This window comes from Oenanthe melanoleuca, chromosome 27 (genome assembly GCF_029582105.1).
Source record: "Oenanthe melanoleuca isolate GR-GAL-2019-014 chromosome 27, OMel1.0, whole genome shotgun sequence".
NCBI lineage: Eukaryota > Metazoa > Chordata > Aves > Passeriformes > Muscicapidae > Oenanthe > Oenanthe melanoleuca.
Genome location: NC_079360.1, coordinates 5,709,541 through 5,731,645, shown reverse-complemented (window position 1 = coordinate 5,731,645; position 22,105 = coordinate 5,709,541). Strand labels below are relative to the sequence as shown.

Sequence of the window (22,105 nt, the reverse complement as noted above, 5' to 3'; positions counted from 1 at the left end):
CACTGGACCCCCCAGCATCCTTGTCTGGGCCAGGACCTTGTGGCAGGGCAGCAGGTGACAGGCCAGCTCTGCTTGCTGCGTTTATTGATTCCTTTTGCTCCAACAAGGCAGAGATGGGGCTGAAATAAAAACCAAAACAACCCAAAACAACCCAAAACCCAGGGGGGAGGAAGTGGGAAGAAGAGTCCTCCCCCAGCTGTGGGGATGCTGCAGGGGGACAGGGGGACACTCCCCACAGTGCAGGGAGCTGGGGGAGGCCAGCCCGGGTGGGCACCAGGGGCTGAGCAGGACGGACAGCGGGGTCACAGCGGCGCTGCCCCCGGGGAGGGGCCTGGCCCCGACCCCCACTCCCTGCCCGTGCCCCCCAGCGTGGCACAGCTCCTTCCCCCACCCCCAGCCCTGCACCCCCTCCCCACGGCTCCGGGCGACAGCGGGGTCCAGCCTGGGGGCCGGGCGGGGCTCTCGAGGTGGGGAGGGGGCTGTCGGTCCCCAGGCTCCCCGCTGGGGCAGCCGAGCTCAGTCCAGGGCCGGGCCGGGCGGTCTCAGCTGGGGCTGCGGCTCGGGCTGCCTTCCGTGCTGTCGCTCACCAGGCACTCGTTGGACTTGAGGCTGGCCAGGGACTTGCAGCTGGGCAGGGAGGCCAGGGAGCCGCAGAGCCCCAGCATGGAGGGCGTGGGGTCCTTCCCTGCGGAGGGGCACAGCGCGGTGTCAGCGGGGCTCGGCCGCGTGTCGCAGCCCTGCCACCCCGGGGGGACAGCGACCGCCTCTGCGGGGCCACCTGCGTGTCCCTGCGCTGCTGGGGCACATCCCAGCCGTGAGGAGGGCGCGGGTGGGTCTGGACACCCGGGGCACCCTGTGGTGGGGGGTCTCTTACCCAGGGGCCCCCAGGGCTCCCCTTCGCGCTTGCCCTCGCCCAGGCGCTGGGAGTCGGAGCTGAGGCTGTTCTCGGCCGAGAGCTGGTCGGTGCTCACGAAGCTGTGCCTGCAGAGGGACGGCCCTGAGCCCCCCGGGCTGAACAGCCCTGAGCCCCCCGGGCAGGGACAGCCCTGAGCCCCCCGGGCTGGGACAGCTCTGAGCCCCCCGGGGCTGGCATAACCCTGAGCCCCCCGGGCTGGCACATCCCCTGTGCCCCTCCTGTCCCCCCAGGGCAGGGCAGGCTGCTCTGGCAGGTCTCTGTGTGCGTTACCTTCTGTACAGTTTGCTGTCCGAGCTGCTCTCGTTGCCATTGAGGGTCCCCAGGGAGGGCCACTGGTTGACCAGGGGTGTCACCATCTCCTTGGAGAGCTGGGCCAGCTGCGGGTTCTCGCAGGGGATCAGCCCCGTCCTGCAGCAGGGCCGGGTGTCAGCGCCTGGCACAGCCGGTGACACGGCCCAGGGGCGTGTGGGGCCCTGGCACCACCCAGGGGGCTCCAGGGACCCCCAGCCCCCCCAGACCCTGTGCCCCACTCACAGCTGCTCCTGCAGCTCCAGGATGACGCCCTCCAGCTCCCTCTTCTCCAGCTGGTTCTGCACCATCACCTCCTCCAGCCGCAGCTTCAGCCGCTTGTTCTCCGCCTCCAGGTCCTTCAGCTGCGACTCCCGCAGCCGCACCAGCTCCTCCAGGTACCCCTGGGCGAGGCCACGCTCAGCCGTGCCCCGCTGCCACCACCCGGGCCCCAGGGCCACCCAGAGTGACCAGGGGCAGGCGGGGTCGCTGAGCAGCAGGAGGGAGGGCAGAGGTTCCCCCCGGCTGTGGGAGGGGGGATGCAGAGGTGGAGACGGAGGTTGATCCCCCGGCAGCCCCAGCCTGGCTCCCGGTACCTTTTGGGCATAAACAATGCGGAATTTCTGCTCCATCTTGCGCCACTTGTTGTACCAGCTGTCCTCGTCCGTCACCAGTGGCAGGTAGGGGTGCTCAGGTGAGCTGTCCTCGCTTGTGCTGCTCTCCACGCTGCCCCGCTCCTCCTCCTCACTCAGGTAGTCGTAGCTGGGGGTGTGGGGGCTCAGCAGGGGCTCTCAGTGCTCGGGGAGCCCCATCGTGGGGCTGGGGGAGGGACAGGGGGTCCCCACCCCAGGGAGGGCACCCAGCTCCTACCTCTGCGTGAACTTCAGGTAGGGCGTGTAGTCAATGACCACGGGCGTTTTACCGTCCATCACCTCTCCCTTCAGGCAGAAGCTGAGCAGAGGCAGCAGGGGAAGGAGGAGAGGAGAAGGTCAGGGCACCCCGAGGTGCCAGTTGGGGCCTGTGTCCCCCTGTGTCCCCCTGTGCCACCTGCCCCCACCTGAAGTCGATGGCGCTGAGCCCGATGAGCATCCCCGTGAGCACCGTGGACTCCTCCCGCAGCATGATGGCCCCGTCATCATAAAACCTCCTGTGGGGACACACGGGGCTGGGTGTGCCCCCCAGCACCCCAAAACCCACCCCAAACCCACTGGGGACACACGGGGCTGGGTGTGCCCCCAGCACCCCAAAACCCACCCTGGTACCCCAAAACCCGCCCTGACACCCCAAAACCCACCCTGGCACCCAGACCCACCCCGGTACCCCGGAACCCACCCGGCACACGCACCCCCTGCTGCAGGTGTGGCCGTGCAGGTGTGGCCGTGCAGGTGTGGCCAGGCAGGTGTGGCCGTGCTCACCTGGTGGTCCGGGTGTCCCTCAGGGCCGTGGAGATGTACTCGGACATTCGCTTCTCCATCAGCGCCACGCGGATCCAGGCCCGGCCCTGCGGGGCAGTGCTGAGCCTGGGGGCTGCCGGGGGACCCCCCATCTGCCCCCACATCTGCCCCCACACCCACACCCACCCCAGCACCCCGGGCAGCAGCTGGAGGCGCCCACACAGCAGCAGCTTTCAGCTGTTTTCTGTTTTTTGGAACCATGGGGGCCTACATGGGGCCCATGAGGTGGGATGGAGCTGCAGGAGGGCAGGGGAAGGGGGCACAGAGGGTGGGGATGGATGGGATGGGATGGGATGGGATGGGATGGGATGGGATGGGATGGGATGGGATGGGATGGGATGGGATGGGATGGGATGGGATGGGATGGGATGGGATGGGATGGGATGGGATGGGATGGGATGGGATGGGGACGGGGACAGGACTGGCACCTTCCTGACCTTGGCCCTGGAGGTGCTGATGTTCTCCATGTTCTCGATGCTGCTGACGCAGTTGTTGGGGACCTTGCTGCAGGCCAGGCGGATGTAATCCCAAAACCCGCGCTGCCCATCGGAGCTGAACCAGCTGACAGGGCCTGCGGGCACCCAGGGCTGTGCTCAGGGGCCGCTGTGCCAGCCCAGCCCCTGCACCGGAGCCGGGCACGCCGGGGGACACGGGGAGGGGACAGGGACAGCCCTGCGGCAGCGCTACCTTTGAAGCGGTGGCTGAGGATCTGCTCGAGGATGGCGGCGAAGTTGACGAACTCCTCGGAGGAGTCGTCGATGGGATCGGCCGTGTACTTCTCCAGCAGCGTCTTCACCGAGAACCTGGGAGGGGGCAGGGGCCGGGCAGAGCTGGGCCCGCAGCCAGCTGCCGCCCCCGCCCCGAGCAGAGAGGATCCGGCTCCACAAGCGCTTTCCCAGCTGTTGGCTCCCGCTCCCGGCCGGGGGAAGCGGCGGCGGGCTGGGCTCGGTGACCCCCCTGTCCCCGCGTCCCCCGGGACCCCGAGGGGCGGCCGCTGCTCCCGCTGCGCGAGTGGCCAGGAAGGGCGAACAAAGGCCCCCTTCCTCCCGGCCGTGCGCGGGCGGTGATGGCTTCCCCTTCCTCCGGCCGCCCGTGCTGGGGCGCAGCGGGGACACCGAGCCCGGCAGGACGGGGCAGGTGTTCGCTGGGGGGGGGCCAGTCTGGGGGTCACAGCTGCCCGAGGGGGTCCCAGGGACAGCAGCTGGGGGGTGCCTCAGTTCCAGGGAGGGCTGGAGGTGCCCCACGGCACAGCACTGAGGGCTGGAGATCCAGGGGGTCTCCATGTCGTGACAGTGGGGTCTGCAGCTGCCCCAGGCCATGGCAAGGATCCCTATATCATGACAGTGGGGTCTGGAGCTGCCCCGTGCCACGGTGAGGATCCCTGGGGTCCCCAGACCCCAAAATGAGGCCCCGGGGGTCCCTGCCAAGTCGCCCAGGCTCTGGTACCTCCAACATCCCCCCAGCCTGGGCCAGGCTCCAGCGCTCCCAGCGCTCCCAGCGCTCCCAGCGCTCCCAGCACCAGCCGCCCCTCACCGGGACCCCCGGGTGTCACCCCGGGGTGTCACCGCAGCCCCGCCCCCGGCAGGAGCCACCTGCGCCCCCCACCCCGCCCCTCCACCCCATTCCTGCCCCCCCATCCCGGTCCAGCCGGGTCTCCATGACAACGCTCATCCTCCATCCTTCATCCCCCATCCCCGCCGCTCCGAGGCCCTGACGTCACTTCCTGGGCCCCCGCCCGCACGGGGGTCCCCAGCCCCAGCCCCCCCCGCACCCCGCTGCCCCCAGCGCCCCCCTCACCCTCCGCTCCCCCCTGCACCCCCCACCGTCCCCAGTGGCCCCCGACATCCGCGCACCGGCCGCCTCCATGTTGTCACTGTGTCCCCTGCCCCCTGTCTGCCCCCCCCGCCCTCCCCCCAGCCCCTGAGGATCCCCGAAACCCCCCTGGACCCCTGAAACCCCCCCCGAGCCCCCGCAGCCCCGGCCCCACCGCCCGCGGCCCCGCGGCCCCGCAGCTCCGCTCCCCCCCCCTTTCCCGCATCCCCATCCTTCTCCTCCCCCCTCCAAATCTGAATTTCCCCCCCTCAAAACGCGGCTGCAGCAACAACAAATCCCCCCAAAGGGTGGAGGGGCGGCGGGGGGGCGGGATGAACCCCCCAACCCTCCTCCCCACCGCCTCCCTCCCCGCCCCCATCCCCTCCATCCCCTCCGCCGGTGGTCGCGTCTCCCTCCCCCCGGTCCCTGTCCCCCCCGGTTTTGGGGTGTCCCCCCGGCCGCCCCTCACCTGCAGACGGTGATGAGGTTTTTCCTCTCCACCGCGATGTTCCTGGAAGAAGCTTTTTTGGAGGAGAGCCCCAGAGCCATGGCAGCCGGCACCCAGCTCGCTTCCATGCAGCGGCCCGGGCGGCGCGGCCGCGGGCGATGCCCCCTCCCCCGCGGGACCCCCGGGCCCGGCCCCGGCCGCGGGCGATGCCCCCTCCCCCGCGGGGACCCCCGGCCCCGGCCCCGCTCCGCGCTCGCCGCGCTCCGCCGGTGCCCGCAGCACGGGCCGTGCGCCGCCCCCCCAAAGGGATGCTCTCCCCGCCCCCGGCCCCCCAAATCTCTCTCCGGGGGATGGGGAGGGTGAGGAGGGGAGGGCCGGAGCCCCCCGGGGGGTCCCCACCTGTCCCTCCCCACGGGTGGGTAAAGCCAGGGGGAGGGGGCCGTCCCCGGGGTTTTGGGGGAGGGGGTTCTTTTGACCGATCCTGGGGTTTTGGGGGGGCTTTTGACCACCCCAGGCTCAGATCGCCACCCCCTGCCTCGATCCCCGTTTGGGGGGGCTGAGCATCATCCCCCCCCCGCGGGGTCTGCGGGGGGCGAGGGACCCCCTTCCCCGGGTGGGCAGGGGCCGACTGTGCTGAAAAAAACCTTTTTTCACGGTGCCTCAGTTTCCCCGTTGTTGTGACAGAGAAATCGGGAAAGGAGGGGGCTGGTGAATCGCACAGCACCCACAAAACCTCCACAGCCCCCAAAAAATCAGTCACCCTCGGCACACAGACTTCCCCACTGGGGACGTGTCCCAGCTCCCACCGGGGACGGTCCCACCCGCTGTGCCCGTGCCAAGGCGGCCTCAGCCACCAGAGCCCAGCTGGGGGACAGGTGGGCGCAGGGAGGGGAGGGACCCCCGAAATCCCCGCGGCCGCGCAGGGAGGGGAGCCCCTGGCAGCGCCCCGATAAAGCCGCGGCGTTATCGGGACACCCAGAGCCAGCGCCACCCCTCTGCGGGGGCCAGCGGGTCCCCAGCGGGTCCCCAGCGGGTCCCCAAGGTGTGCAGCTGGGTCCCCAGCCGGGATGGGCCCCCAGGCTGGTGTGGCACCGCGGGGACAGCAGCGGGGTCACCTCACTGCTGGGGGGACCCTGCGGGAGTCCCCAGGTACGGGGCGCTGGTGTGGGGTTGTGCACAGGCGTGTGGGGGGATTGTGTGTGCACAGGTGTGTGTGTGTGCACAGGTGTGTGTGAGTGCACAGGTGTGTGTGTGTGTGCACAGGTGTGTGTGAGTGCACAGGTGTGTGTGAGTGTGTGTGAGTGTGCACAGGTGTGTGTGTGAGTGCACAGGTGTGTGTGAGTGTGCACAGGTGTGTGTGAGTGTGTGTGTGTGCACAGGTGTGTGTGAGTGTGCACAGGTGTGTGTGAGTGCACAGGTGTGTGTGTGTGCACAGGTGTGTGTGAGTGCACAGGTGTGTTTGAGTGTGTGTGTGCACAGGTGTGTGTGAGTGTGTGTGTGCACAGGTGTGTGTGTGAGTGCACAGGTGTGTGTGAGTGTGTGTGTGTGTGCACAGGTGTGTGTGAGTGTGCACAGGTGTGTGTGAGTGCCACGCTCACCCACCTCACCCTTGCCCTGCGGTTTGGGATCGGGATTTTGGGGCTCAGAACCTTTTGAAAGGCTGTAAATGCAGAGACACGGGGGTACGAACACCCGTCCGCAGGTGATGACGTTGATGGTGAGGATGATGATGAGGACGATGAGGACGATGAGGATGATGATGAGGATGATGATGATGACGATGATGAGGATGATGATGATGATGACGATGATGATGAGGACGATGAGGATGATGATGAGGATGATGAGGATGATGATGGTGAGGATGATGATGAGGATGATGAGGATGATGATGATGATGATGATGAGGATGATGATGGTGATGGTGATGGTGATGATGATGATGACGATGGTGGTGCACAGGGATCTGCACCCCTCGCACACACCTGTGCCCGTGGCTGTGCACTAACGCAGGTGCACCCGCATCTCGCCCCCCTCCCAGGCACCCCAGCCCCCTCCAGTGACCCCAATCCCACGGCACAGACGGACACCCCGTCCCCGTGTCCCCCCCGCGCCTCCTCCTCGGGGAACGTCCACAGGAACCCCCTTTTTTTCGATTTTTTTTTTTTTTTTTTTTTTTTTTAAGAGAACACCCCAAATCCGCGGAAAGGAGGGGGGGGGGACAACCGGGGGGATCCCGGGGATTCCCTGCAGGGAAACCCGGAGGTAAACAAGATTGGGGGGCCGAGGGGGGGCAGCGGGAGAGGTTTTGGGGTGCCGGGCTGGGTGAGGGCCGGGAGGAGAGCGGGGCGCAGGCGGGGCTCGGCAGCTTTACACCCCGCAGATGTTGCACCCCGATAACCTTGTTTTTACGGGGGGCCCCGGCGGGGTGGGGGGGCCGGGTGAGCCCGAGGGGGGCAAGATTAGGGAGGTGAGCGTGACTCAGGCATTGGCGTCTCAGAGCCCGGGCGGCCGCAGGCAGAGCGGCGGAGGCACCGGGGGTACGTGCGGGGTCACCGGGGGTGCGGGGCTGGGGGGGCACCCCGGGGCGGTCAGAGGGGGTTTGGGGTGGGAGGTGCTGTGGGATGCGGGTAGGGGCTCCAGAGGGGGCACAGGCCGTGGGAGGGGTCCCGGCCGTGCCGGGGGGATGCTGAGGGAGGTTTGGGCTCCGTGCCGAGCAGAGCTGGGCACCTGCTGGATGGGAGATCGCAGCCAGGCTGCACGAACGGCATGGGATGGACGGGATTTGTGGGATTTGTGGGATTTGTGGGATGGATGGGATGGATGGGATGTGTGGGATGGATGGGATGGATGGGCTCCACGGGGAGTTGTACCCACAGAGGGAAGGAACAGCCCCACGCTGCCCGGATGGTTTGGGATGCGCTCTGAGGGGAGGCAGGAGGGATCCCAGCTGTGCCCCCTGCGTGCTGTGGGATCTGGGGGCTCCGCAGAGCCCTGGGGGCTGCGGGAAGGATCCCGGTGACCGTGCGGGACTGCCGGGGGTGTGCGGGCTCCGTGCTGAGCCATGGCAGGGGATGTATGGATCCCGTAGGGACACGCTGTCTGTGTATGGATCCCACAGGGGGCCGTGGGGGCTGTACCCGCTGCAGGAGGGATCCCAGGCACGCCGCTGGGTGCTGTGGGATGTATGGGGCCGATAGGGGCACGCCGGCTGTGGGATTTGTGGATCCCAAAGGGGCACGCTGTCTGTGTATGGATCCCATAGGAGCCCAGTGGCTATGTGCTGTGGGATGTATGAATCCCATAGGGACACGCTGGCTCTGTGCTCTGGGATGTATGGATCCCATAGGGAGCACACCGGCTGTCTATGGATCCCATAGGGACACACCGGCTGTGTATGGGTCCCATAGGGACACACTGGCTGTGGGATCTATGGATCCCATAGGGAGCACACCGGCTGTCTATGGATCCCATAGGGACACACCGGCTGTGTATGGGTCCCATAGGGACACACTGGCTGTGGGATCTATGGATCCCATAGGGAGCACACCGGCTGTCTATGGATCCCATAGGGGCAGGCTGGCTGTGGGATTTATGGATCCCATAGGGACACACTAGCTGTGCTCTGTGGGGTGTATGGATTCCATAGGGACACACCGGCTGTGTATGGATTCCATAGGGGCAGGCTGCCTGTGTATGGGTCCCATAGGGACACACTGGCTGTGGGATCTATGGATCCCATAGGGACACACCGGCTGTGTATGGATCCCATAGGGGCAGGCTGCCTGTGTATGGGTCCCATAGGGACACACTGGCTGTGGGATCTATGGATCCCATAGGGACACACTAGCTGTGCTCTGTGGGGTGTATGGATCCCTTAGGGACACACCGGCTGTGTATGGATCCCATAGGGACACACTGGCTGTGGGATCTATGGATCCCATAGGGACACACCGGCTGTGTATGGATCCCATAGGGGCAGGCTGGCTGTGTATGGGTCCCATAGGGACACACTGGCTGTGGGATCTATGGATCCCATAGGGACACACTAGCTGTGCTCTGTGGGGTGTATGGATCCCTTAGGGACACACCGGCTGTGTATGGATCCCATAGGGACACACTGGCTGTGGGATCTATGGATCCCATAGGGACACACCGGCTGTGTATGGATCCCATAGGGGCAGGCTGGCTGTGTATGGGTCCCATAGGGACACACTGGCTGTGGGATCTATGGATCCCATAGGGACACGCTGTCTGTGTGCTGTGGGATCTATGGATCCCATCGGGAGCACACCGGCTGTGCTCTGTGGGGACACGGGCTCCACTCGCGGGGTGCGGCAGGGGGGGCTCCATCCCACGCACGGATGCGGGTCTGGGGTCTCTGCGCCCCCGGGGGTTGGTGGGGCTGGACGTGCCTGGTCAGGGCTGGATCCCGCGCTTCGTGCGGGGCTCTGCGGGGCTCTGAGGGTCCCTCAGCCGGTCCCTCAGCCGGTCCCTCAGCCGGTCCCGCGGCCGGGCAGAGCGGGGGGCAGCGGGCGGAGCGGGGCGGGGGCGCCGCCCGGGGCCGGGCGTTATCAGCGGGGCGCAGCCCGGGCTCCGGGCTGATGCAAGAGCCGCGGAGGGCTGGGGGGGCCGGGGGGGCCCGGGCCGGGCCGGGCTGGGGCCGGGGGCCGCCGGCCCCGGGGCCAGGCGGGGCAGGAAGGAACGGCCGAGTCAGAGGCTCGCCGTCCATCCCGCGCCCCGCCGCCGCTCCCGCGCCCCGCCGGGGATCCCGAGCGGCCCCGCCGGGGGTCCCGAGCGGCCCCGCCGGGGGTCCCGAGCGGCCCTGCGGGGTGTTCGGGACCCCAGCCCGGCTCCCGCCACCCCCGGCCGGGAGCGAGCTCCTGCATCACCCTGGTGAGATCTGGGGGGGCTGCTTCCCCCCAAAGCCGCCCGTGCCCTGACCTCGCCGCTGAGCCCCCGTGTGGGGCTCCCGGGCGGGATGTTGGGGGACAGCCGGAGCCCCCCGACCCCCCGAGCTGTGGGGGTCCCCACGGGGGGGCTGGAACTGCGGCTTTGGGGGTCCCGGGTCATGACCCCTCCTCAGAGAGTCTGGGCGGGGGCGGGCGGGGGTCACGGCTGAGGAGGTTCCGGGGGGGGTCCGGACCCCCGGGACCCTCCGGGGGTGCCCCGGGGGGAAAATTGGGGGACGCGGAGTGCGGGCAGGGCGCCCCCTGGTGGTTGTCCCGCGGCGCAGCCCTGGGGCAGCTGCGGGGGCGGGGGTGTCAGAGGGGGTCACAGGGGGTCACAGGGGACACAGGGGGTCACAGGGGGTCACAGGGGGTCACAGGGGACACAGGGGGTCACAGGGGGTCTCAGGGGTCCCTGGGGATCCCAGGGGCTGCAGGCACTGGCTGCTGCCGAGGATCTGGGGGCTGATGGAAGGGCAGGAGCAGCAGGGGCCTCCCCAGCTGTGCACCCTGTGGGGTTTGGGGGGCTCACCCCGGCCGGTTTGGGGTGTCCCGTGAGTCAATCTGTGCCTCAGTTTTCCCCCTTCTCCGCCCCCCCCCCGGCTCTGCCAGGGGTCGGGGCCGTGTGCTGGGGGATCGGGGCGCTGTGTGCCAGACCCCAGCCCGTGTGTGTGGGACTGTAGGAGACCCTCAAACACTGCAAGGGCTGCTCGGGCTGAGTAGGACCCCAGAAATGTGCGTGGGTCCATACAGGACCCCCACCCACACGGGAGGGTGCAGTGGGATCCCAGCCCCCGGGCGTGGGTCCGTGCACACTGACCCTGAGCAGAGGGCACGGCGTGCGTGGGCACGGGTGGCTCAGGGCGGGATGCCACGTCCCTGGGGGCAAACTGCCGGGGCTCTGCCGCGTCCTGACTTCGGTTCCCACCCCGAACAGCGGCAGGGCAGGGCACGACTTCCCCGGGGACCCCCGAGCCCGGGACCTCCCAGCCCGTGGGGAGCGGGTCAGGCAGGCAGGGGCTGCGGGAACGGCCCCGGCTCCAGCCCCAGCCCCGTCCCTGGGGACACAGCCCAGTCCCGGGGGCACCGAGCGGCGCCCTGCTCTCCGCTAACTTGTTCTCTCTCGTTTCCCCGTGGCCGCCCCGCAGAGCGCCGGGTTATGGTGGCACCGGGCTGAGCGCCGGGACGCGCCGAGGCGGCAGCGGGGGCCGAGCCCGGAGCCATGGAGGGGCCCGGCCAGGTAGGGACACCCGGCCCCCGCCCCGGCACGGCCCCGGCGAGGCGGTGGCGGGGCCGGATCCTGCTGACCCCCCTCTCTGTCCCACAGGAGGCCTACGAGGAGGGGATGAGGAGGACCCTGGACCCCGAAGGCTACGAGGACCCCGGCCTGAAGAGCTCTCACCTGTCACTGGGCGAGATGAGCAGTGAGTGGCTGCTGGGGCGCAGGGGGACGCTGGCAGCGTGGGCACCAGGGCTGCACGGGGCTGGCGTTGCATGGGCAGCAGTGCCGGGGGTGCCAGCCCCGCTCGGGCGTGGCAGAGCAGGGGTGCTCCTGTGCCACCAGGGCACCGGTGTCGCAGAGGTGACACTGCTGCGTGTGTGACTGGCATCAGACGGGTGACAGCTTTGCAGGGCTGATGGCAGCACAGGGGCACTGGCACCAGCTGGGTGCCGGCATGGCAGGGCCAGCACGGCTCAGGGGCACCAGCACGGCTCAGGGGCACCAGCACGGCTCAGGGGCACACGTTGGCAGCAGAGTTTTGTGGGTGCAGCTGTGCGGGGACACCAGCATGGCTCAGGGGCACCACGGGCACCAGCAGCAGTGCATGGGCACAGGTGTTCCCTGGCTGCAGCTTCTCGTGGGCACGCACGGTGCATGGGCTGCACGGCCAGCATGGCACGGGCGCCTTGCATGGGCTGCACGGGCGCGTTGCATGGGCACAGCGCTGCATGGAGGCGTTTCCCGGGTTCCAGCGTGGCCGTGGCCGCGGGGCTCGCTCGGAGCGCGGGTCAGGCAGGGACATCCCCCTCGGGGCGGCATCACCCCAGGCAGCGGCTCTGGAGCCGCGAGGTGCCGCCTCCAGCTGCGGGTACCCGAATTGGGGCTGAGCTCGGGGACACCCGAGGTCCTTGAGCCCCCCCGGAAGGCGGAGAGGGGAGTTCGGGGGTCTGCGTTCCGCGCAGCGTCCCCTTGCCCCAGGCTCGGCTGTTTCGGAGCTGCCGCCCCGAGGAGGGGCTCGGGCTCGGGGCCCCGCCGGGGTGGCACAGACCGGGGTAACGCTGCCCCTGTTCTGCGCAGGGGCCGGCGCTGGCATCGGGTCCCCCCTGCAGGCCTGGAGAGCCAGGGCCGAGGAGATGAACCCCCTGCGGTGAGTCCCCAAATCGGGGCGGGGGCTCTCGCCTGCCCGGCTGGCATCACCGGGGGCGGCTGGTGGCACCCGCGGTGCCCGGCGCTGAACCCCCGCGCCCGCGGTGTGTGTTTTGCAGCCAGTATTTGCCCGGCCGCCGGGGATTTTATGACCTGGACGGGAAGAGGCGCTCGGCCGGGGCCCCCCCGGACACCCCAGCCGTGGCGAAGGGCAGCGTGAGTGACCGCGGGGACCCCGGGGGACAAAGCCCGGCCCCGGCGTCCCCCCCACCTCAAGCCCTGCCAGCCCCGTGTCCCACCCGCCGCGGGGTGACGGTCACCCGGGCGTCAGGGCACGCCGCGGGGTGACCGCTGCCACTTGCCCGTAATCGCCCACTGATTGAGGATAAATAAAGTCTTTGTTTGGGGTGAGGACAAGAACCACTTTGGGCCGAACGCCGGCTGGCGCCGGGCGGCTCGGTGGCGGTGGCGGCGGGCAGGGGACGAGGACACGCTCGTGCCCAGCGCTGTCGGGGACAGAGGCGGGGACGCGCCCCATCCCCGCTCCCGTGGGCGCAGCATCCGAGCCCCGGCAGAGCGGGATGCGGCTCTCGCAGCATCCCCCCGCCGGGTGACCCGGCTGGGGACAGCGAGGGGACCGCGCTGGTCCCCCTGGAGGGCGGAGGGGGACGGGGTGAGCCTGTCCCCACGGTGGGGTGACAGCGGGCGGGCGGGTGCCGTGCTGGTGTTTACTGTCAGCAAAGGAAGTGCTGCGGGATTTACGGTGCACACAGGGCGGCCGCGGGGATCGCTCCCCACTTTATAGGGACGGAGCCGCGGGGACATGGGGAGCGCAGGGGGGGCCGCAGGTAGGCAGGGGACGGGGACAGGGACACCTCGGGGGTCAGGCTGGCCGGGGATGTGCTGTCCCCGTGTCCCCATCCCAGCGCTGGTGCTCGGTCCTGGGGCTGTGCCGCTGGCAGGGCGGTGGCCACGAGCCCCGTCCTCACCCCGGCCACGGTGATGTCCCCAGACTGTCCCCCTGCCCCGGGGGCCGGGCCGTGGGGATGTGACGGGACCGAGGTGGGCACGGGCAGGGCGAGAGGTGGCGGAGGGGACACCCAGCAAACTCCAGCTGGGTCTGGGACGAGGCGACACGGGGGGCACATCCAGAGAGTGCCCAGCAGGGCTGGGGTGGGGGTGATGGAGAAGGGGACACCAAAGTGACCCCAAAGGGGGCTGGGATGGGTGTGATGATAGGGGGCACCTCGAGCAGACCCCGAGGGGGCTCGGGCCGGGGCAGGGACTGGCTAACGCCTTGGTGGCTCCACTTGCAGCTGTGTCAGTGACCGATGTGGAACTGGAGGCAACGGGGAGCAGGAGGCTCCTGTCCCAGCAAAACACCCATGAGGTGGGTGCTGCCCCAGGGACCCCCATTCCCTCCTCATTCTGGAGGTGGTGACTCTGGGACCAACCCCACAACTCAGCCCTGGGCACTGTGGGGGGATGCTGAGTGTCCTGGGGGTCCCCAGTGCGGCCAGGGACAGCCTGACCCCTCCATCTCTGGCTGCAGGGATACGTGGAGCTGCACGAGCTGGTGCTGGACAATGCAAAGGACTTGTGCTGGATGGAGGCTGGCCACTGGCTCAAGCTGGAGGAGGACTTCCAGGAATCGGGGGACTGGAGCCAGCCCCATCTCTCCTTCCTGACCTACCACAGCCTGCTGGAGATCCGCCGGGCTCTGAACAAAGGTGGGGACGCCTCTGGGGACACCAGGAGGGTGGCGAGGAGCCTGTGCTGGCTGCATGGTGACAGTGCTGTCCCCACAGGTGCCATTCTCCTCGGCGTGGAGGCCACCTCGCTGCCGGCCACCGTCCACATCCTCCTGGACCAGCTCATCTACGAGGGGCAGCTGAAGCCGCAGGACCGGGACGATGTCATGAGGACGCTGCTCCTGCGCCACAGGTACAGCCAGGGCTGGGGGGCCCGGGGATCCCAGGGGCTGGGACCCTCCCCAGTGCGTCCAGCTGGAGCCTGGCTCAGGGTGGGAAAGCTCTGGGGGTACCCCTGCACCCACAGGTCTGGGGCAGTCTGGGGAGGAGTTGGTGACACTGGGGTGTCTGGCACTGAGGGGTCTGACACTGGGGTATCTGACACTTGGGTATCTGACACTCGGGTATCTGACAGTGAGGGGTCTGGCACTGGGGTGTCTGGCACTGGGGTATCTGACACTGGGGTGTCTGACACTGGGGCATCTGACAGTGAGGGGTCTGGCACTGGGGGGTCTGGCACTGGGGGGTCTGGCACTGGGGGATCTGACAGTGAGGGGTCTGGCACTGGGGGGTCTGGCACTGGGGGATCTGGCACTGGGGGATCTGACACTGAGGGGTCTGGCACTGGGGGGGTCTGGCACTGGGGGGTCTGGCACTGGGGTGTCTGGCACTGAGGGGTCTGGCACTGGGGGATCTGACAGTGAGGGGTCTGGCACTGAGGGGTCTGACAGTGAGGGGTCTGGTACTGGGGTGTCTGACACTGCCCCCCGATGTTTTCAGCCACCCCACCGAGGATGAGTCCGTGTGGACGATGCCGCCGGCGCTGGTGCAGCGCTCGGGCAGCAGCAGGACGGACGTGGAGCGGCCACTGCTGCGGGAGCAGCGGCCCCTGGAGATGAGCAGGATGGCAGGGAAGGAGCAGGTGAGCGGGGACAGGGGGCACGGGGGGCACTGGGGACACTGGGGACACTGGTGTGTGTGCTGGCAGTGGGGATGCACGCAGGGCACACACCTTGGCACACACAGGTGCACACTCCAGTTGTGCACACACACACCTGCAGAGGGGGAGACACAGGGAACAATGAGGGACATTTTGGGGACAGAGAGGGACACTCAGGAATAGTGGGGGACGTGCAGGAGATGGAGGGGGACACGCGGGGAACAGAAGGAGGGACACAGAGGTGGGAGATGCAGGGAAACACGCAGGGGGTGGTGGGTGACACACAGGGACACACAGGGGGGACATGCAGGGTACACAGGGGACAGCTGGGGACGGCCACCAAGGCTGGCTGGCTGATTGCTGCCATCCCTCTGCCTGCAACAGAGCGGGGTGCCCAAACCCCAACTCCTGGAGACAATCCCAGAGGGTGCCGAGGCCACCCTGGTGCTCGTGGGTGAGTGCCCGGCGGGTGCTGGGTTTGGGTGCTGGTTTGGGTGGTGGGTGCCGGGTGGGGGTGCAGGCTCGGGGGGCTGGGGCAGGCTCGGGGGGTGCAGGGGGAGCTTTGCCACGTGCCCCTCACGGCGCTGCTCACTCGCTGCTTCTCTTGCACCTTTTTTGCCCCTCCCCGTTCTCAGCACTCGCCGCCGCCTGCTGCTGCTCAGCGCTGCTCTCTGGGCCCCTCTCCCATGTCCCGTGTCCCCATGCCCTCATGCTTCTGTGTCCCCTGTGTCCCCTGTCCCAATGTCCCTGTACTCCAATGCCCACCCATCCATGTGTCTGTGTGTCCGTGTGTCCGAGTGTCCGTGTGTCCCTGTGCCCATGCCCCACGTCCCTGTACCTGCTGCCCACCTGCCCCTTTGTCCCAGTGACCTTTGTGCCCCTCTCCCATTCTCTTCGTCCCCACGCCTCTGTGTCACCTCGTCTCCATTCCTGATGTCCCCGTGTTTTGCTGTCCCCGTGTCTCTGTGCTCCCTTGTCCCCATGTCCCCGTCCCCAGTGTCCCCGTGCATGTCCCCCATGATCCCTGTCCCGTCCCATCCTCCCCCCAGGCTGTGCAGCCTTCCTGGAGCAGCCCGTGCTGGCCTTTGTGCGCCTGAAGGACGCGGTGACAATGGACGGTGTCCTCGACGTGTCCATCCCCGTGCGCTTCCTGGCCGTGGTGCTGGGGCCCGACTCGCCCCAGATCAGCTACCACGAGATCGGCCGCGCCATCGCCACCATGATGTCCGAGCGGGTACCGTCCCCTGCCGCTGCCACCGGCACCCGCGCTCCCCGTCCCTGGGAGCCACCCTGTCCCCTGAGCCACGTCCCTCTGATCCACACGTCCCCTGTGCTCTCACGCCCCTGTCCCCAAGACTCCTCACCTCGCTGTGTCCCCTTATCCCCAAGCCCCGGTGTCCCCCCTCAGCCCCATGGCCCCACGAGGACACTCGGGGGCACTCGGGGAACACTCGGGGGCACTCGGGGACACTCAGGGGCACTCGGGGGACACTGGGGGACACTCGGGGACACTCGGGGGACACTCGAGAGACACTCGGGGACAGTCGGGGGCACTCGGGGGACACTGGAGGACACTCGGGGACACTCGGGGGACACGCGGGGCGCTGGCACAGCCTGAGTCCGGGTCGCCCCGCAGGTGTTCCGCCGGGACGCGTACCTGGCGGAGGGGCGGCAGGACCTGCTGCGGGGCGTGGAGGATTTCCTGGACGCCAGCATCGTCCTGCCGCCCTCCGAGGCCCCCAGCGAGCCGCTGCTCCTCGCCCTGGTGCCGCTGCAGCAGGAGCTGCTCCGCCGGCGCTACCAGCCCCTCGAGAGGCTGCACATCGGGGACTTCCTGAAAGATCTGGGTACGGCGGGGAGCCCCCCGCGACCCCCCGTCCCCGCGGCTGGGGGACGCCCCCGGGGACACGGGTGCCCTGACGGCCGCCCGGTGTGTCCGCAGGGCCGGAGGAGGCGGCTGCGGAGGACGATGACCCCCTGCGCAGGACGGGGCGGCCTTTCGGGGGGCTGGTGCGGGACATCCGCCGCCGCTACCCCAAATATCTCAGCGACATCAAGGACGCCCTGAACCCCCAGTGCCTGGCCGCCGTCATCTTCATCTACTTCGCGGCGCTGTCACCCGCCATCACCTTCGGCGGCTTGCTGGGTAATGGGGACAGGGGACAGGGATGTCCCCTCAGCCGGACGTGGGGCTGGGGGCGTCTCCGCCTTCCCCACCCTCCCTCGGGGATGCTCCGGGGGGGTTGTTGTCCCTAATCCCGGTGCCGAGCGGTGCGGGGAGGGGGCACAGCGCTGTCCCCCAGCCCGGCACCCACCGGCTCCGCTCCCCGCAGGTGAGAAGACCAAGGGGATGATGGGGGTGTCGGAGCTGCTCATCTCCACCTGCGTGCAGTGCGTGCTCTTCAGCCTCCTCAGCGCTCAGCCCCTCCTCGTCGTCGGCTTCTCGGGACCCCTCCTCGTCTTTGAGGAAGCCTTTTACTCGGTGGGTGCCACCAGCTGTCCCCACAGCGAGGCTGGGGTGTCCCCGACAGGGACAGGGACAGGGACAGGGTGCAGCTGCATAGGGGGTGGCACATGGAGGGTGTACGGGGGTGATGCCACCCGTGTCATGACCCAGGGGTGACACCACACCCAGCTGGTGGCCCTGGGTGACGTGAGGTGCATGACACCACGGGGGTGATGCCGAACAGCTGGGTGACCCCAGTGGGTGACACCCCGGGCAGGGATGATGGGTGGGGGTCCCACGGGGGTCCTGGCAGCACGGAGCCACCGTGGGCGAGTCCAGCACAGCTGGGTGCCCGTGCCAGGGGCTCCAGGGCACTGACAGGGCCATGCCCTCTGGCTGCCCAGTTCTGCAGCAGCAATGGCCTGGAATACATCGTGGGCCGGGTGTGGATCGGCTTCTGGCTGATCCTGCTGGTGCTCGTGGTGGTGGCCTGCGAGGGCAGCTTCCTGGTGCGCTACCTGTCCCGCTACACCCAGGAGATCTTCTCCTTCCTCATCTCCCTCATCTTCATCTTCGAGACCTTCTCCAAGCTGGTCACGGTGAGGGACGCGGGGGTCCCACGGTGGGGGTGGGGGAGGGGGACTGCAGACTGTGGTTGTCACCCAGGTTTCCATAGAAACAGTGGGATGCAGGTGGGGGAGGGAGTCTCCCGGTGCTTTCTCACCTTTCCCAGGTGTTTCCCAGCTCGTGAGGCCCCTTCCAGTGCTGACTGTTCTGTGATTCTGTGATCCATGCTTTTCTCTGCAGAGGGATTTTGGGGCACACTTGTCCATCCCCACTGCACCACCGACCCCTTGCTCTGTCCTCACTTCCACAACCGCAGAGAAAATCGACCCTAAAAACACGCCCTGCTCAATGTGTGCTGAGCTCTCGGCCTCACCCAGCCCCTCGTTCACACCCTGGACCCACTGGGAAGGTGCCAGCACGGCAGGGGCGTGCAGGGATCCCCATCCCCACCCTCCTCACTCCCTGCTCTTCCCTCCCAGATTTTCAAGGACCACCCGCTGCAGCGGCGCTACAACGTGCAGGACGAGTACCAGCGCGGGGTGCCTGAGCCCAACACGGCGCTGCTGTCCCTCGTCCTCATGGCTGGCACCTTCTTCCTGGCCTTCTTCCTGCGCAAGTTCAAGAACAGCTCCTTCCTGCCCGGCAAGGTGAGGCTGGGGGCACGGCGGGGACCCCCGTCCCTGCACCCCGGGGCTGTGCCTGTCCCTGCAGAGGGGGGCGCTGGGACCCCCGGGCTGGGGGGACATGTGGGTTTCTCACGGTGTCCCCACAGGTCCGGCGCCTGATCGGGGATTTTGGGGTGCCCATTTCCATCTTCATCATGGCGCTGGCCGACTTCTTCATCAGCGACACGTACACCCAGGTCTGGGAGGGCAGGGCTGGCGGGATGGGTGCCCCTGCACGGGGACATGGGAGCGGGTCTGCTCCCTGTGCCCCACCCCTCACTCCCCCCTCTCTGCTCTGTGCAGAAACTCAGCGTCCCCAAAGGGCTGCAGGTCACCAACTCGACTGCCCGGAGCTGGTTCATCCAGCCCATGGGGGAGAAGAAACCCTTCCCCATCTGGATGATGTTTGCCTCCGTGATTCCTGCCCTTCTCGTCTTCATCCTCATCTTCCTCGAGACACAGATCACCACGTGAGGACGGAGCTATGGGCAGGGGAGGGCTGTGGGGTGCCTGCTGGGCTGGGGTGTCACCAGCCGGTCCCTGTGTCCCCACAGCCTCATCGTCAGCAAGCCCGAGAGGAAACTGGTGAAGGGCACCGGCTTCCACCTGGACCTGCTGCTGATCGTGGCCATGGGGGGGCTGGCAGCCCTTTTTGGGATGCCCTGGCTCAGCGCCACCACCGTCCGCACCATCACCCACGCCAACGCCCTCACCATCATGAGCAAGACCTCAGCTCAGGGCGAGAAATCCCAGATCCTGGAGGTCAAGGAGCAGCGCATCAGCGGCCTCTTGGTGGCCGTGCTCATTGGTGAGCTGGGGAGGGGTCCCCAGACGGGCAGGGAGGGTTGGGGGTCCCCAGGGTCTCCCCCCAACCCCTCCTCTCCTCCACAGGCGTCTCCATCCTGATGGAGCCCATCCTGAAGTACATCCCGCTGGCCGTGCTCTTCGGCATCTTCCTCTACATGGGGGTCACCTCCCTCTTCGGCATCCAGCTCTTCGACCGCATCCTGCTCCTGCTGAAGCCCCCCAAGTACCACCCCGACGAGCCCTACGTCACACGGGTGAGGGAGCCCTGTGTGGGTCTGGGGGTGTCCTGGGCTGGGACACCCCTGAAAACGGCTCGGGGTTCCTGAGAGAACCTCCTCCTGCAGCGCTGGGTTCCGGGGGCACCGCACTGCTCCCGCAGCAGCCACCGCCCCAGGAGGGGTGTGGGACGCTGTCCCTGTCCTCAACCTTCGGCTCCTCGTCCCGCAGGTGAAGACTTGGAGGATGCACCTGTTCACCTTCACCCAGATCGTCTTCCTGGTGGTGCTGTGGGTGGTGAAGTCCACCCCGGCCTCGCTGGCGCTGCCCTTCGTCCTCATCCTCACCGTGCCGCTGCGGCGCTTCCTGCTCCCCAGGATCTTCCGGGACATCGAGCTCAAATGTGTACGTAGCCCTGGCACACCCAGCCCGTCCCCAGCCCCGCCTTTCTCCCCGCTCCTGCTCCCGTCCTCACCTCCGTTTCTGTCCCCTCCTCATCTCTGTCCCTGTTCTTCCCATCCCCGTCTCCATCCTCCATCCCCATCTCTGTCACCATCCCTGTCCCCATCCCCTGTCCCCATCCCTGTCCCATCCCTGTCCCTATCCCTGTCCCCATCCCCTGTCCCCATCCCTGTCCCCATCCCCTGTCCCCGTCCCTGTCCCCATCCCTGTCCCCATCCCCTGTCCCCATCCCTGTCCCCATCCCTGTCCCCATCCCTGTCCCCGTCCCTGTCCCCATCCCTGTCCCCATCCCTGTCCCCATCCCCTGTCCCCATCCCTGTCCCCATCCCTGTCCCCATCCCTGTCCCCGTCCCTGTCCCCATCCCTGTCCCCATCCCTGTCCCCTCACGGCCTCTCCTCTCCCCAGCTGGATGCAGATGACGCTGTTGTGACCTTTGATGAGGCCGAGGGGACAGATGTGTACAACGAGGTGCAGATGCCCAGTTAAGGGGTGGCCCTGGCCCCCCGATGCCCCCCCAGCCCTGCTTCCATCTCCACTGCTGCCATCCTGGGCCACCGGGCAACCCAGGACTGGGAAAACCGTCCCCACCTGCCCACCCTGGGAACAGAGCTTTTCTTGGGTTTCCCTTTTATTTTTTTTTTTGTCTATTTTTAAAAATATTTTGGATGTTGTGATCTCACCCCCACTTTGCTGCCTGCTGGGGAAGGGGCTGCCTGGGCTGGGGGCGCCCCACGAGCCACCCTCCACCCGTGGCAAGGTGGGAAGTGTCCCTGTCCTGTCCCCAAGGCCACCAACAGGCGCCCAGGGTGGGGAGGAGCAGGAGGAAGACCCCGGAGCCTGGAGGAGGAGGAAGGCAGGGACAGGGTACAGCAGGGTGGGGTTCACCCCACTGTCCCCCCAGCCCAGCCCCTCTCCCCAAACGAACTTTCAACGAGCTGGGACAGACCCTTCACCCCTTGGAGCCCTTTTCCCATTTCTCCATCACTTCCTCCACGGGTTTATTGCTCTGCTGCACTCCCAGCACATCCCAGAGCCAGGATGTAAATAGTCCAGCAAGGGGGTTTATACATTTATAATGAAAACAATCATGCCAAAAACACACCAAAAAATATTTACAATTATGCTGATGCTTCTGCAGGTAGAGTTCACTTAGAGCCAAGCAAAAATTTAAAAAAACAAGGCTGAAAAAGCACCTTAAAAATACCTAAAAAAAAAAAAAAAAAGTGGAAAAAGAGAAAAAAAAATAGCTGCAAGGAGTGATCTGTATATTTGATGCTACTGGGGGGGTTTGTAATTTATTTTTTGGGCTGGTTGTGCCCCTGCTGCAGCAGGGCCATGTGCGTGTGTGTATATACTAGAGAATTATAGCAAAATCTAGAAATTCCTGGAAGAGATGATTTTAAAGGATCCTGGTCAGGGCCTAAACTCTACGGACCAGTCTGGCAGCGTCATTTAACTGATAAGTTAGTGTTAGTTAGTTAGTTCATTAGTCCTCTTTATTTTTATAGCATTTCAGGTAAATCCGTGCAGTTTTTCCTTGATTTTGCCCTTGCTTGCTCTCCATGTCTTGCCCCATTTCCCTTGGGATTGCTCCCAGTCCTGCTGAGCATCCCCCAATCCTGACTGGGCAGCCCCAAGGGTTGGATGAGCACCAGATCAGGCTCCAAATTTGCTCCTTTTTGCAAATATCAGAGTGAGGGACCCCAAAATCAGCATGGGTGGGGGGTGGGAAGAGGCAGCTGCCTCATGTTTGGGTTGGTTTAGTTTTATTAATAATGTGTCTGAAATAAAAATGTTTTGATCTTTGGGGTTTCTCCTTCCCTTCCCCACACCTCTGTATCAGGCTTTAATAAACAAATTAATAAAATCAGAGATGAAATGGGAGTTTTCTTTCCATCTGGGAATTTTCTGGGATGGCGCCTTAATTCCCCCCAAAAGAGAGCAGCAGCGTCCTTTGGGGGTGTCCATCCCCCTGGAATGCACAAGATCCTCGGGGTGGTGTCCAGGGATATCAG

The 22,105-nt window shown here is 66.8% G+C and overlaps 2 protein-coding genes across 2 annotated transcripts; one reads left to right on the top strand and one right to left on the bottom strand.

Annotated features, from left to right (window-relative positions):
• Positions 1 to 398: 398 nt before the first annotated feature.
• On the bottom strand, positions 399 to 5,085 carry RUNDC3A (RUN domain containing 3A). Its single transcript, XM_056512100.1, has 11 exons — positions 4,940 to 5,085; positions 3,346 to 3,461; positions 3,096 to 3,229; positions 2,620 to 2,705; positions 2,262 to 2,351; positions 2,075 to 2,155; positions 1,801 to 1,966; positions 1,451 to 1,608; positions 1,187 to 1,324; positions 875 to 981; positions 399 to 685 (listed from the first exon to the last, which is right to left on the bottom strand). The coding sequence occupies exons 1-11, from the start codon at positions 5,044 to 5,046 to the stop codon at positions 543 to 545; spliced, it is 1,326 nt and encodes a 441-aa protein (XP_056368075.1). The 5' UTR covers positions 5,047 to 5,085; the 3' UTR covers positions 399 to 542.
• A 2,296-nt stretch (positions 5,086 to 7,381) lies between these two features.
• On the top strand, positions 7,382 to 21,962 carry SLC4A1 (solute carrier family 4 member 1 (Diego blood group)). Its single transcript, XM_056512209.1, is given in 20 exon segments — positions 7,382 to 7,458; positions 11,016 to 11,107; positions 11,195 to 11,291; positions 13,552 to 13,625; positions 13,788 to 13,965; positions 14,044 to 14,179; positions 14,767 to 14,908; positions 15,311 to 15,380; positions 15,976 to 16,160; positions 16,563 to 16,854; positions 16,857 to 17,072; positions 17,260 to 17,408; positions 17,777 to 17,971; positions 18,419 to 18,586; positions 18,712 to 18,801; positions 18,908 to 19,074; positions 19,159 to 19,412; positions 19,496 to 19,665; positions 19,859 to 20,032; positions 20,496 to 21,962. Coding segments are annotated over 19 exon segments (2,856 nt in total). The 5' UTR covers positions 7,382 to 7,458; positions 11,016 to 11,089; the 3' UTR covers positions 20,577 to 21,962.
• The last annotated feature ends 143 nt before the right edge of the window (positions 21,963 to 22,105 follow it).